The sequence below is a fragment of the Silurus meridionalis genome, chromosome 20 (genome assembly GCF_014805685.1).
Source record: "Silurus meridionalis isolate SWU-2019-XX chromosome 20, ASM1480568v1, whole genome shotgun sequence".
Lineage (NCBI taxonomy): Eukaryota > Metazoa > Chordata > Actinopteri > Siluriformes > Siluridae > Silurus > Silurus meridionalis.
The window spans coordinates 12,154,677-12,170,026 of NC_060903.1; the positions used below are offsets into that span (position 1 = coordinate 12,154,677).

A 15,350-nucleotide genomic window follows, 5' to 3' on the forward strand; every position below is an offset into this window, starting at 1 on the left:
CAGTACACCATACATACACTACCTACAAAGCCCACAAATCCCCACAAATCCCCTGTGATGCTCCACCAAAACCCTGGAGGCATAGTCCCGGTCCTACAAAACCACAAATCCGAGCCTCACTTGCTGCATACACTGGCACCTAGGCTTCCTTATACACCAAAACCCAACACCAATATGGCCTCATCAGCCACTACTACACAGGGCTATTCTGAAGAAGAGGTGGAGGAAGAAGATGAGAGAAAATATCAAGCGATGAAGAGAGAGGTGTTGGACAGTTCGCAGGAGGCCGAATCTAAAAGTAAGTCTAAAAAAAAAAGATGCTCAGGTACACAGTGGTAAAAAGAAGATCAGATCATTTTAATGACTTGGTTCTTTGAATCTTGTTCATCAAAATCTACAAATATTTTTTGTGTCATTTAGTTAATTTCATTACTTTGATCAGAAATAAAATAAAATGTTACATTTTTATTTAGCAGATCACACAACACGTCTACATGCATTTGAATATAGATATAGTCTACACACTTTGACTATAGATCCAATAAATGAAATATGAAAATGCAGCTAAGGACAAAATATGATAAACAGAATGAGTCATATCTCATGTTCTTTTGTGAAGTGACTCCCTTAGCGTCAAAAGAATGAATGACTCATACCAGAGGACTCAATCAGAACTACTTCTCATTAATTCTGTTTCCTGTGTAATGCATTGCATAGCATCTATGGGAGTCAAGTGATAAAAGAACAAACAACTTGGAGGTAAACTATTCAATTCCTGTACATAACCTACTGAGAGTTTGCGATGCTTTACTCATTCACGTCTAGTAAAAAATGAACGAATTACACTTTGACACAACTTGTTCTTTTGAGTCAAATTAAAGTATCCTTCAAAATTAATGAATCATTCATAAACGACTTATTACTATTACACAGACTTGTTATGAGCATGTCAGAATATATCCATTTATATGAGTGCCATATTGCGTTGAACATAATTATAATAATAGTTCTTATAACAAGCTCATATTTGACATCATGCTCATGTTTTGTTCTAAAACACGTTATGACAGGGTGCGGTTTATTTAACATTTTTCCTGTATAGTATTTCACAAAAGTAAATACACCCCTCACATTTCAGCAATCATTTTTAGTATATCTTCTGAAGTGTCAATACTATAAAAAAACTTTACTGTCCTATAAAAATAATTTAACATACAGCCATTATTATCAAAATAGGTGTATACAAAAGTAAGTACAAGTGACAACAGCGGTATGTTGTTAAACCATGCAAAGCCACATCGTCCAAGAAGGAATGCTGAAGCTGGCTCACTAGAAAGCCTTCAAACTGTTTGCTGGAGACAACCTGTCCAAGAGCATGAATTACTGAAACCATGTCCTGTGGTCTGATAAAACTAAGATAAACTTGTTTGGCTCATATGGTGTCCAGCATGTGAGACGACTCCCAGGTGAGTAGTACCAAGAAAATTGTGTCTTACATACATGGTGGTGGCAGCATCATGGTCTGGGGTTGCATAAATGCTGCTGGTACTGGGGAGGTGCAGTAATTAATAAAAGCATGGAGAACAATGTGCACTTTGACATTCTGAAGCAGAACATGAAGCCCCTTCCTTCAGAAATTGGGTTAAATGGCAGGTTAAACGACCCCAAACACACTGCCAAGATTACAACTGCCTTGCTGAGGAAGCTGAAGGTGGTGATGGAGTGGCAAAGTATGTTTTCAGACATGAACACTATTAAGCACCTGTGGGGCATCCTCAAGTGCCATGTAAACACATGGCACCATCCAGCATGTCATTATGGAGAAGTGGAAGAAGATCCTAGCAACAACCTGTGCAGCTTTGGTGAATTCCATGCCCAGGATGATTAAGGCAGTGCTACACAATGGTGCCTACAAAATATTGACACTTTGGACACAGTTTTGACATGTTCAATTAGTGTGTACTCACTTTTGTTGCCAGTTATTTAGACAATAATGGCTGTATGTGGAGTAATGTTTAGAGGACAGTAAACCTGTGCTGTATATTGACTGTAAATTGACTACTCTAAAGTATATCCAATTTACATTTCTATAGTATTGCCTCTTTAGAACATATAATACAAAGGTTTCTGAAATGTGAGGAGTGTACTCACTCTTGTGAGAAACTGTATAGCAGTGTTTCGGAACAAATCCAGAGCCCATACTTTTTCCTGTTGTATTTTAGCATGATAATTATCTAATGGTCAATTCTTTACAACTAATATAGTACAGTCGTCCCTCGATTTATCGATTTCAAATTGGCACATGACTATTTTGTTTCGCAAATGGTCACAATTGATCGCGGAAAATCTAAACTTATGGTGATTTGTTTTTATGGAGTTTTATGTTGAATTAAGGTAATTTATTAATAAAAATATAACTATTTATTATTAAATTAAGTAAAAGTATACTTAAAATGTATGTGACAAATAAAAATTTGATTTGATTTGAAAATACCATACAGTGTATAAAATATTTACCTGAGACAATAAACTAATTGTGTTGTTTACGAAAGTGTGTTGGGCGGATGCTAAAAATCATAAGAAAATAGTAGCATTACAAGAAACCATAGGTTTCCGCTTATTTATTAATTTGTAGTATCCTCTGATGTAAAAAAAAAAAAGGTAGACTTAAAGACATACATCACCAGATTTAGCCAATGAAAATCAAGAATGCTGTGACGTGTATCTTTAACTCGGCCCCTTTTTTACATTATTGGACACTTCAACCAATAAACAAGAAGAAAAACTATGCATACAGTCCTGTACTGTTCAGTACTTACTATAAATGTGATTTTTCTACAAATTTACACAAAATATATCTCGCTCTATTCTTACAAATGATTTCTGTGTGTGTTTATAGAGTGTGGGAGGATGATTTATGGTTTAAAAAAATTTTAATTATATAAAAATTTTGGGTTGACGTCCATTTATCACGAAAATTTGTTTTTAGCGGTTGGTTTTGGCACGTAAGTACTACTGATAGACGGGGGACGATTGTATTATAATAATAAAGCTTCATCAGTAATAAGGTCATATAAATGATTTTTTTTTACAGAGCCTCTTCATCGAGCAAAGCGGATGATGCCGTTCTTCCCCTGGCCCCTCCTGGAGGCAGCAGGACTGTCTGAGCTACACTCACAATCAGATGGTGAGAGAAACTGTTTTTAATGAGAAAACATAAACTTAGTGTTTACATTATACTTTACATATACATCATAATTTTGCTTTAATTCCCACCTGATATATTTTACATAAACCTACTATTTAATCCTCAACTGCTCAGTTGTATAACTGACATAATTGTAATGGTTTGGTTCTGGATAAAGGCATCTATCAAATGCTGGTAGATTTACTGTTGATATTTCATTGCTAGTGCTATTTGTTATGGGTATAAGCCCCAAAATTTACAGGCATATTGTGAGGCCTATTGATGTCTAATTAGGTGTGACCTTTAACATCCATGGCATGAGGGTACTCCAACTTCGGAAGTGGTCACGAGATATATACAATTACTATTTTTGTATCATAAAAGAGATATTTTCCGATTCATTAAATTTATTTTTAGATTTATAGTAATCATTACTCACTTTTACAATTTGGCCATTCTGGGCATTGGCCATTTTCAATTGTGTGTTCTTTCAAGATTCTCTATTTTACAAACATACTGGAATATCTCTATAAAAATCGATACATGTCATCACTTACATGACTGTTGTGAAGCCATCGACAAGCTACATGTTTATTAATGGTTGTATATTATACGATTCTATAAAAGTTTTACAATTTTAACTTAATTCCTACAAGTTTCTGAAATCTTTAATCATTTTAAAAAAATACAGAAATTTTGTCTAAGGAAGTGTACAAAAAAAGGCCCATGCATGTTATTCCTCTGCAGAAGAAGAATTCTACAGATATCAAGTAATAGGTAACACAGTTGGTAACTGTTAAATGTTAACTGTATATTTCTATGGTAAGTTACATAGAATTGCTGAAAATGTTCTTGATTCATCTCCAATTTAAGTACTTGTTGTTTTGGACTGTGGTCATGCAGAGGCATTCTCAAAGTGTTGTTGATGCAGCTAGAGTTCCTGAAAGGAAACCATGCTTTTGAATTAAGTAATAACCATTTTATTTTACTTGTACCTGCCGACAAAAACTTTTTTTTTTTATCTGCCAATTCTCACCCACCAACAAGCTCAGTTCAAATCAAACACAATAAAAAAATAGCTACCAATCAAGAGAGGCATTTATACATTTGCTTTCTCCAAGATATATGAACCAACCAACCTTTTTCTTATCTTTCTTATCTAACTGCTGCTCATGCAGTGTAACAATCTATCTGCCTATGACTAGCTAGTGTCTCTGTGATTGGCAGGGGAAAAAGTATGTTTCATTCCTCCCACCCAAACAACATGCCCTATTTTTTCCACAGCTTTTAGCTATAGCATTTATGTTGAAATGCTTTATGTTTAGATTTATGTTTTACATTTGTGTAGTATTTTTCATTCATAGCATGAGCTTGTGTAGATAGCTAGTCTACACAACTTTAAACACAGTTAAATTGAAAGTATGTGCAACAGCTCTTGGGTAGTATAGTGCTGATGTGTTTGAGTCCTGACTGTGCCTTTGCATTCCTTTCACTTTAAATATATTTTGATATTACTTGGAAAAATCTAAAGTGTTATCTAATCTTAAGCATGGTGTAGCTGCTCAAAGTGTTACATAATACTGTAATATCAGCCTATTATTGTGAATAGTGATCTTTTTTTGAGTAGCGGCTCTCAAAAGTTTTTCAGCTGATTTAATTGTACTATATATATATATATATATATATATATATATATATATATATATATATATATATATTGTTAGTTATTTAGCAGAGGTCTTTTTTGTAAATTTACAAAGTATAGATATATTATTAATTACTATATTATTAATATATATTTATAGCTTTTATCTAAGCTGCAAGTAGTAAAAAAAAGTATTTTATTATTATTGTTTTGCAGTTATGAGTTCTCTTTACAATGTATATTGAGTAAATTGAATGTTTTATGTGTACATGTAGAATGCAGCATGACATTTACCCAGTACAGCCCCACTGGAGCAGTAATTAGAGAATTTAAAGGACTGGGAGAAATGTTACACTGCCTAACTGGCCGCTGTCCTCAAGAGTACGAGCACTATGGCTGCTATTGTGGACAGCAGGGTCGTGGAATCCCTCAAGACCAGCTAGACCGGTAGAACACACAAACACACAAGCAAACAACACAAACTTTCTTTTTATTTTTTTTTTACTTTTCTTCCATTTTATGCTCATCTTTAGGTGCTGTTTTCTTCATCAGTGTTGTCTGGAGCAGCTCACATTGCTGGGCTGCAAGAGAGACAGAAAATTCAACATTCACGTCAATTGCCACAACAGCAAACCCCAATGTGAGTATAATAAGGAATGGAATTGTATAATAAGGAATGAAATTGCAATGTAAATAATACACATTGCACACTTTATTGTTGTCACTGTACTAACACTGGGTTGTGCCTCTCTTTGCTCTCAATTCTCTATTGCATGGATTCCAGAGGTTTTGGGATGTTTTTCACATTCAGGCTATAGATCTTTCATTAGGGCCCGAGCACCGAGGAGCAGGCCAGATGCACCAGAGGTGCGAAGCCCTATTGTTTTCCTTAGAATTTATTATTTATTTATTTATTTTTATTTTTATTTTTTACACACATTGGCAATTTGGGGTCCCTTAACATGCTCGAAAACTCTTGAAATTTGGCACACACGTCCGAGTCCTTTGTCACTAGGGCCGGACAAAGGCTGGTATACGGGCGTGGCAGGGGGGCTCTGTAGCGCCCCCTGTAATTTAAAAACAAACATTCGTGCACAGATCGGGCAATTATGTACGCACATGCACGAGAGTTGGTACGCATAGACCTCATCGACCCGAACAACTTTCGCCCTCTAAAATATGAGCTCCGCCCAACAGGAAGTCAGCCATTTTGGTTTGTTTTATAAGTGCATGCGGTGAACTTTTAAATACTCCTCCTAGGGAATTCATGCGATTGACATCAAATGTGGTGAACATGATGCCGAGACATTGGACTTGCTAAATTGCAAAGGGATTTTTGATATCTCGAACGCTGCTGCCATGGCGAGGCGACAAATTTATGGCGAATTCGGAGAACAGGAAGTGTTTAATATCTAAAGCAAAACATTTTTTATTCGGACGACACGCAGTGTCTATGTTCGGCCAAGGATCCCGATCGCATCGATGTGTCTATTGTGAATCTCGGACATAGCACCACCAACAGACGCCACGAAGTGTGTCAGTCACAAAAGGTGGATTTTTTGACAGTTGCATGTGGTGAACTTTTAAATACTCCTTCCAGGATATTTATGTGATTGACACCAAACGTGGTCAACATGATGCTGAGACATTGTAGATGATAAATTGCAAAGGAATTTTTGATATCTCGAACGCTGTTTCCATAGCAACGCGTCAAACTTTACTTTCATTTTCAGGCGTAATTAAGCACTTGGCATGCACTTTGTGTGCCTTAACATGCTCGGAAACACCGGAAATTTGGCACAGACGTCAAAGTCGTCTGCCATTAGGACCTTTCAAAGGCTGGAACATAGGCGTGGCAATAGGGCTCTGTAGCGCCTCCTGAAATGCAAAAACAAATATCGGTGCACAGATGGGGCAAACATGTACGCACATGTACGAGAGTTGGTAGGCATATAGATCTCATCGACCCGAACAACTTTTACAATCAAACCTATTAGCTCCGCCCAACAGGAAGTCGGCCATGTTGGGTTGTTTTATAAGTGCATGCGGTGAACTTTTAAATACTCCTCCTAGGGAGTTCATGCGATTGACATTAAACGTTGCGAACATGATGCCGAGACATTGCCCTTGCTAATTTGCGAAGGGATTTTTGATATTTTGAACGCTGCTGCCATGGCGAGGCAACAAATTTATGGCGAATTCAGGAAAACAGGTAGTGTCTAATATCTAAAGCAAAAAATGTCTTATTTAGATGACACGCAGTGTGTATGTTCGGCCAAGGATTCCGATTGCATCGATGTGCCTATTGTGAATCTCGGACATAGCGCCACCAACAGGCGCCAGGAAGTGTGTCAGTCACAAAAGGTGGATTTTTTGACAGTTGCATGTGGTGAACTTTTAAATACTCCTCCTAGGATATTCATGTGATTGACACCAAAAGTGGTCAACATGATGCCGAGACATGGTAGATGATAAATTGAGGAAGGATTTGTGATATCTCAAACGCTGTTCCCATAGCAACGCGTCAAACTTTACTTTCATTTTCAGGCGTAATAAAGCACTTGTCATGCACTTTGGGTGCCTTAACATGCTCGAAAACACCGGAGATTTGGCACAGACATGGCAGTAGGGCTCTGTAGCGCCCCCTGTAATGCAAAAACAAATATCGGTGCACAGATTGGGCAAACATGTACGCACATGTACAAGAGTTGGTATGCATATAGATCTCATCGACCCAAACAACTTTCACAATCAAACCTATTAGCTCCGCCCAACAGGAAGTCAGCCATGTTGGGTTGTATTATAAGTGCATGCGGTGAACTTCTAAATACTCCTCCTAGAATATTCATGCGATTGACACCAAACTTAATCAACATGATGCCGAGACATTGTAGATGATAAATTGCAAAGTGAATTTGAGGCATATTTAAGGCTTTTGGCATGCTTAGATTAACTTGAAATTTAACACATACATCACATTTGTCGGCTGTTAAGTGTGGACAAAAAGGTCGGACAACGGTGTGTCTCCTAAGTGTCTCACTAGCGCCCCCGTTTGTTTAAAATGTGGGGTTTCTTTTACCTACAGTCCCCAAATGGCTCAGTAACAACATAAAATAGTCCACTGATATTTACCCACTTGATGCACTTGCCCACCGTGCATTGTTTTCTGGGAGGCACTGTATAGCGATACACAAACGTGCGAGGGCCTGCCATCGCTGCTTGCAGCTATATTTTTACTTAATTTCCGATTGACTTGCAAGGCCACTGAAGTAATTTGAACTCATTGCCATGTTAATGAAACCTATTTGAAACAACTTTTGTTCTGACATGGTGCATTATCATCCCAGAAGTAGCCATTAAAATAGGGCCAGTTATTGCCTTGAAAGGAATCAAATGAACATAACAATACTCAAATAGATTGTGCCATTCAATCATGGATTGCTTGCTATAAATGGGCCTAAAGTGTGTCAAGTAAACATTCCTCACACCATTACACCACCTCCACCAGCCTGAACTTTTGAAAAAAGGCAGGTCAGTTTTATGGATTCATGCTGGCCATGGCAGAAATTGAGTTTTATCAGAACAAGCTACATTTTTTACATCTTGCAGTCTCCGTATTCTGTTCTTGGCTGACTTTAGTGGAAGCCGATGTGGTCTTCTACTGTTGTGCATTCTCAGTTGCTTCTCGGCTCAGTATAGTTATACAGAGTGGAGTTTGAGTAACTGTAACCTCTATGTTTGCTCAAACTAGTCTGGCCATTCCCCAGTGAACTCTCTCAACAACAAGGAATTTCCATCTGCAGAACTGGGTTTTTTCTGTACTCCACAATTTTGAACAAACTCTACAGACTGTTCTGCATGAAAATCATAGGGGATCAGTACCAAGAGTGATCCCCAAGCCAGCCTTTTCTACAAGCAAAAATCATGCAACACTCCAAATCTGTTAGGTCACATTTTTCATTTTCCATATTCTGACAGGTGATGTGAACATGACCTGATGCTGCTGGCTTTTATCGGCATGATTTAATGCACAACTGCCATATGGGGTGATTAGATGATTGCATAAATGAGGAGGTGTACATGTATTTCCAATAAAGTGTTACATTAATATACAGTGCATCCGGAAAGTATTCACAGCGCTTCACTTTTTCCACATTTTGTTATGTTACAGCCTGATTCCATTAAATTCATTGTTTTCCTCAAAATTCTCCAAACAATACCCCATAATGACAACATGAAAAAAGTTTGTTTGCAATCTCTGCCAATGTATTAAAAAAAAAGAAAAAAAAATTCACATGCACTCACAGCCTTTGCTTTGACACTCAAAATTGAGCTCAGGTGCATCTTGTTTCCACTGATCATCCTTGAGATGTTTCTACAACTTGAGTGGAGTCCAGCTGTGTTAAATTCAGTTGATTGGACATAATTTGGAAAGGCACACACCTGTTTATATAAGTTCCCACAGTTAACAGAGCATGTCAGAGCACAAACCAGCCATGAAGTCCAAGGCCTGGCACAGATCTGGGAAAGAGTACAGAAATTTCTTTGCAGAATTAAAGGTCCAAATGAGCACAGTGGCCTCCATCATCTGAATCACCAAACTGAGCGATTGGGGGTGAAGGGCCTTAGTCAGGGAGGTAACAAAGACGCTAAAAAAGGTCCAGCATTTCTTTGTGGAAAAAGAAGAACCTTCCATAACAACAACCATCTTTGCAGCACTCCACTAATCAGGCCTGTATGCTAGAATGGCCAGATGGAAGCCACACCTCAGTAAAATGCACATGACAGTCTGCCTGGAGTTTTCCAAAAGGCACTTGAAGGACTCTTAGACCATGAGACCAAGATTGAATTTTTTAGCCTGAATCACAAGCGTTATGTCTGGAGGAAACCTGGCCAATACCATCACTACAGTGAAGCATAGTGGTATTATAATAGTAATTTAATTATATTAAAAGGTATTATAAAAATAGTCAGAATTGATGGAAAGATGAATGCAGCAATGTACAGAGACACCCTTGATGAAAACCTGCTCCAGAATGCTCTGGACCTCATACTGGGGCGATGGTTCAGCTTCCAACAGGACAATGACCCTAAGCACACAGCCAGCTCTGTGAATGTCCTTGAGTGGCCCAGCCAAAGCCCAGACTTAAACCCTATTGAACATCTCTAGAGAGATCTGAAAATGGCCGTAGACCCACAATCCCTATCCAGCCTGATGGAGCTTGAGAGGTTCTACAAAGGAGAATGGAAGAAACTGGCCAAAAATTGGTGTGCCGAGCTTGTAGCATCATACTCAAAAAGACTTATGGCTGTAATTGGTGCCAAAGGTGCTCAACAAAGTATTGAGCAAAAGCTGTGAATACTGTACATGATTTCTTTTGCAAAGATTTCAAATACACTTCTTTCACATTGTCATTATGGGGTATTAATTGTAGAATTTTGATGGAAATTATTAATTTTATCCATTTTGAAAAAAGACTAAAACATAACAAAATGTGGAAGTGCTGTGAATACTTTCCAAATGCACTGTACATTATCTGGCTTAATGTCAGTTGTTAAGGCTTTTTAAAATAACAGTTTTTAAGGCTGAACATGACACATTTATGCCATAAATATCTTTGTGGAAAAAGGAAAGGCAAATATAGTCAAAGAAATTGCCTTATTCACTGGGCTTATCATCTTTCAAATGCCTAGCAAAAGCCTCTGGTGGCAAACAAACACTTGCGTAATGTAATGCTGAGGGGTAAGCTGAACAGAAATTAGATTTAGATCCATGCCTCCAGGGGAGACTGCAACCTAAAGACAGCATCTTCATCTCTGTCCAACTTTCATGCGACAAAAAAATGGCGTATTTGAGAAAATACAGTACAAGTAATCATCAGATAATCATCACAGTCATGTTCGCACATGATTCTTCTTGGACTAGAGTGAGATACTCTTGGAAAATTGAACAAAAAGAAAACAGATGCAGGAAGCAGGATTATAACCTGTTTAAAGAATTAGGCTATGACAGGTGCTGTTGCCAAAGGGAAGAGGACATAACCTTACATTATATTCTAGCGGTGCCTGAGACTGGCCAATACCCTGACTGTCACAACAAGGTCTTGGTGGCTTCTATTTAATGTAGAGGGTCTGTCTTGCTAATACTGTAGAGCTGAATTTCTTAAGGACACTTAATGGTACATATTAAATACTCAAGACTCTGACAGTAGCATTCATTCATACATACATAGAAATATACTGTCATTTAATAGTACAGGTACACAGCAAATAAATGGAAAATTTTGCATCTACCAGAAGTGCTAATTGTAGCACTGTGCAAATTGGCAAGTGCAGATAAACATGTTAATATACAGTGCATTCCAAAAGTATACAGACCTCCTTTACTTAGATTTTATGTACATTTTTTCTGATACTACAATCATTTAAATATGCAACAACACTTCGAAAATTATCTCAGGTGTCTCCCATTTCCCAAGATTAGACATGCTATGGAAAAGCACACATATCTCTGTAGAAGGCATCACAGCTGACAAAATAAGCAAGGTACAGAGATGTCCTCAATAAAAACCTGTTCCACAGAGCTCAGGACCTTAGTCTGGGCTAAAAGTTTAACTTCCTACATAACAGTGACCTTAATCATACAGCCAAGACAACACAGGAGTGGCTTAGGGACAACTCTGTAAAAGTCCTAGGTGTCTCAGTCAGAGCCCTGATTTGAACCCTTTTGAACATCCCTGGAGAGACCTGAAAGTGGCTGTCCACTGACAGTCCCCATCCAACCTGACCAAACTTGAGAGGATTTGCCTTGAAGAATGGCAGAATATCCCCCAGTCCAAGTGTGCAAAGTTTGTAGCTTTATACCCAAAAAGACTGTAATTGTTGCCAAAGGTGCTTTAAATAGGTACTGAGTAAAGGGTCTGAATACTTAAGTATATGTACTATTTCAGTTTTTTATTAAAAATAAATAAATAAATAAATTACTGAGATTTCTATTATTCGGTTTTCACTTTGCCTTTATGGGGTACTAAGCGTAGATTCATGAGAAAAAATGTATTTGAAAGATTGTAGCATCAGGCTGCAACATGACAAAATTACTATTACCATCACTATGGTTCAGTAAGGTGGTGATGTTGGAAAAAACTAGCTCTGATCCTGCTCATGTTATTGCATCTCCTTCTTAATGGAAGGAGGTTAAAAAGTTCATGACTGTGATGTAAGGAGTCCCTGATGATGATGATGTGCTCTCTAAAGATCAACTGTAGTGAAAGTGCTTAATGGCAGGTAGTTGGGTGCCAATGATGAATTGGGTGGGTTTCACAACCCTTTTTAGGGCTTTAAAGTTACACACTGTGGAGCTGCTATACCATATTTGAATGGGGTTGGTCAGAATTCTCTCAATGTTGCAGCAGGAAAAGCTAGATACAATTTAGGGCTGACTGATGAACATTCTAAAGTTTCTTCCAGAAGTATAGATGCTGCTGCCTCGTCCAAACTACTAATTGAAAATAGTGTTTGAGTGCCAGGTCAAAATCTCTGCCTTTTTGCAGTGCTTTTCTTGTACTATACTACTTTTTGCTTTTTAATCACAGATTTGTAACAGTACGTTTTCATGCCGAGGAAGAGCACCACAGATACCTTATTTGCTTTGAGGATGTTGATGGAGAAGTATAGAGAAGGACAGAAGGAATTGCATTGTGTATTTGTGGATTTAGAGAAAGCGTACAACAGGGTGCCAAGAGAGGAGCTGTGGTACTGTGGTACTGTGGTGGTGCAGGACATGTATGAGGACGGTGCGACAGCAGTGAAGTGTGCAGTAGGAACGACAGACTGGTTCAGGGTGCGGTCTGGACTACATCAAGGATCGGCCCTGAGCCCTTTTCTGTTTGCAGTGGTGATAGACAGGTTGACGGACGAGGTCAGACAGGAGTCTTCCTGGACTATGATGTTTGCAGATGATACTGTGATATGTGGTGAGAGTAGTGAGCAGGTTGAGAAGAGCCTGAAGAGGTGGAGATATGCGCTGGATAGAAGGGGAATGAAATCAGTAGGAGTAAGACAGAGTACATGTGTGTGAATGAGAGGGAGGGCAGTGGAGTGGTGCGGTTGCAGGGAGAAGAGGTGGAGAAGGTGGAGGAGTCCAGGTACCTGGGGTCAACAGTGCAAAGTAATGGAGAGTGTGTTAGAGAAGTAAAGAAAAGAGTGCAGGCAAGGTGTTGTGGGTGGAGAAAGTTGACAGGAGTGATTTGTGATAGTAGGGTATCTGCAAGAATGAAAGGGAAGGTTTATAGGACTGTGGTGAGACCTGCGATGTTGTATGGATTAGAGACATTGGCATTGAGTAGAAGACAGGAGGTGGAGCTGGAGGTAGCAGAGCTGAAGATGTTAAGGTTTTCGTTGGGAGTGACGAGGATGGACAAGATTAGAAATGAGTTTATTAGAGGGACAGCGCATGTAGGATGTTTTGGTGACAGGGTGAGGGAGGCGAGATTGAGATGGTTTGGACATGTGCAGAGGAGGGACATGAATTATATTGGTAGAAGAATGCTGAGGATGGAGCCACCAGGTAGGAGGAAAAGAGGAAGGCCAAGGAGGAGGTTCATAAATGTGGTGAGGGAAGACATGCAGGTAGTTGGTGTAAAAGAGGCAGATGTAGAGGACAGGGTGGTATGGAGACGGATGATCCACTGTGGCGACCCCTAATGGGAGCAACCGAAAGAAGAAGAAGAAGAAGAAGAAGAAGAAGAATCACAGATTTGTAACACCAATGTGTTTCAACCAATCATTTAACACCACCTTTGTTTCTAGAATGGGATAATTTTGGATAAATAATAAACCAGGACACAAACCTGGATTTCTAGCACATTCCCTTGATCATGGGTTGCCAACTTAAGGCTCATATCTGAATCTATAATTATTATTATTAGTAGTAGTAATAGTAGTAGTAGTAGTAGTAGTAGCAGCAGTAGTAATATATCCTTCAGGAATTAAACCCAAGCATTTTTATTCTCTCAATTGTCCTGAACAGAGGACAATTAATTTTTATTTTAGGAATATTAATTTTTATCTATATATTTAATATTGACCTTGAGTGTCATATCATACAGTTTTCATCAAATATACAGTTTTCTATTATTTCCTTAGATCTTTGCTGTTAACTTGAGTCAACATTGGAGAAAAGGAAAATAGGCTTCAGTTCAAGGTCACAGTTATATCACAGCCATAATCTTTTCAACTGTAGCAGTGTGTAAGTCAGAGTTCTGAATACTAAACGTTCTGAGTAAACCCCTGGAGCTGCTAAGAGCACACTGACTTTAGCTTAGGTCTTTATGTAATCTTTTTTCTGCTTTAGGTCTTGGAGTAGGTGTGTGTGATCGACTGCAGTGTGTGTGTGATCGCACCACGGCCGAATGCATGGCAGCGTCCCATTTTAACCACTCAGTCACCTCCCAGTGTTCTGGTCCCCGCCTCTCCTGTATGCACAGACCACGCCCACAACCACCACGACCCACCTATGCTGACTCCAGCCAGGAGAGTTCAGAGACCCTATCAAATCTACAAACACACACTCAACTTGGAAATACTAAGCCTGCAGGGGGTGCCAGAGAGCAAGAAGTTAAGGATGAAGGAAAACCAGACGGAGAGGAGAACATAGAGGAAGAGGAGGAAGAAGAGGAAGGAGGAGGAGAAAATGAAGAAATCTAACTCACTAGTCAAAGTCATAGTGAACTACACCACATAAACAACACTGATAGTGTTTAAATCAAGTAAAAGACCAGTCTTAACTGAAATTTCACACCAAAGCAATGGTGATTTACAAGATATTTTTTAACCTCTTAGTCGTCGGGGTTGCACCAGCACAAGTTATAGCCTATTGTTCTCAGGTGTTAATGTATAACAATATATTAAACATGCATCAGTGTACTTAAACACAGGGAGCTAACATTAGCCTTAGCTAACATTAGCCTCCTACTTCATTCAAATTAATCTTTTAGCTAGTGTGTGATGTGGACACAAAACAAATGTAATTGTATACTATAATTATAAGCCCAAAAAAAAAAAAAAAAAAAAAGATATTCAGTGTTGAAATTCAAACTTCAGGCCCATTGAAAACCTTTTTTGGAGAAATAAATACTGCTTATTGTGTACACTATAGATATTTCGTCAGCCAACTAATCAGTAGTACCACCCCAAAAAATTAACACATTTTTGAATATATTTTTTTATGGATCTTGATTAATGCTTGTTAAACCTGTGAACTTAAGTCGAATGAAACCTCGTGTATTCATGTTTTTCATTCTCCGATCTAAAATGACTTATAGACAGACAGTTTGAAATAAAATCACACTGAACAAGTGGTATTGCTTTGGATATAAAACCTTTATTGATATAATTTGATCCTGCTATGCACAGGAAAGTGGTTGAGCATCCAACATCCTGCTAGACAGAAATTTGGCAAAGTTCGTAGCATCTTATTTTTTTTTTACGAATAAACATTTATATTGAAATGTGAATGCC

General features: G+C 38.4%; 1 protein-coding gene across 1 annotated transcript; it reads left to right on the forward strand.

The window, feature by feature from the left end:
- The first annotated feature begins 220 nt into the window (after nucleotides 1-220).
- oc90 (otoconin 90) lies at nucleotides 221-14,691 on the forward strand. The gene is made up of 5 exons (XM_046877135.1): nucleotides 221-298; nucleotides 3,095-3,187; nucleotides 5,108-5,279; nucleotides 5,366-5,472; nucleotides 14,185-14,691. Exons 1-5 carry the CDS (start codon nucleotides 253-255, stop codon nucleotides 14,535-14,537), a joined length of 771 nt encoding a protein of 256 aa, XP_046733091.1. The 5' UTR covers nucleotides 221-252; the 3' UTR covers nucleotides 14,538-14,691.
- Nucleotides 14,692-15,350: the final 659 nt, after the last annotated feature.

Bases quoted from the DNA above. Each gene is read 5' to 3' on its own strand.
- oc90 (XM_046877135.1), top strand. From the start codon at position 253: ATGAAGAGAGAGGTGTTGGACAGTTCGCAGGAGGCCGAATCTAAAA. The intron at 5,280-5,365 runs GTAGAACACACA...GCTCATCTTTAG, and splicing joins CCTCAAGACCAGCTAGACCG to GTGCTGTTTTCTTCATCAGT. The intron at 5,473-14,184 runs GTGAGTATAATA...TTTCTGCTTTAG, and splicing joins CCACAACAGCAAACCCCAAT to GTCTTGGAGTAGGTGTGTGT.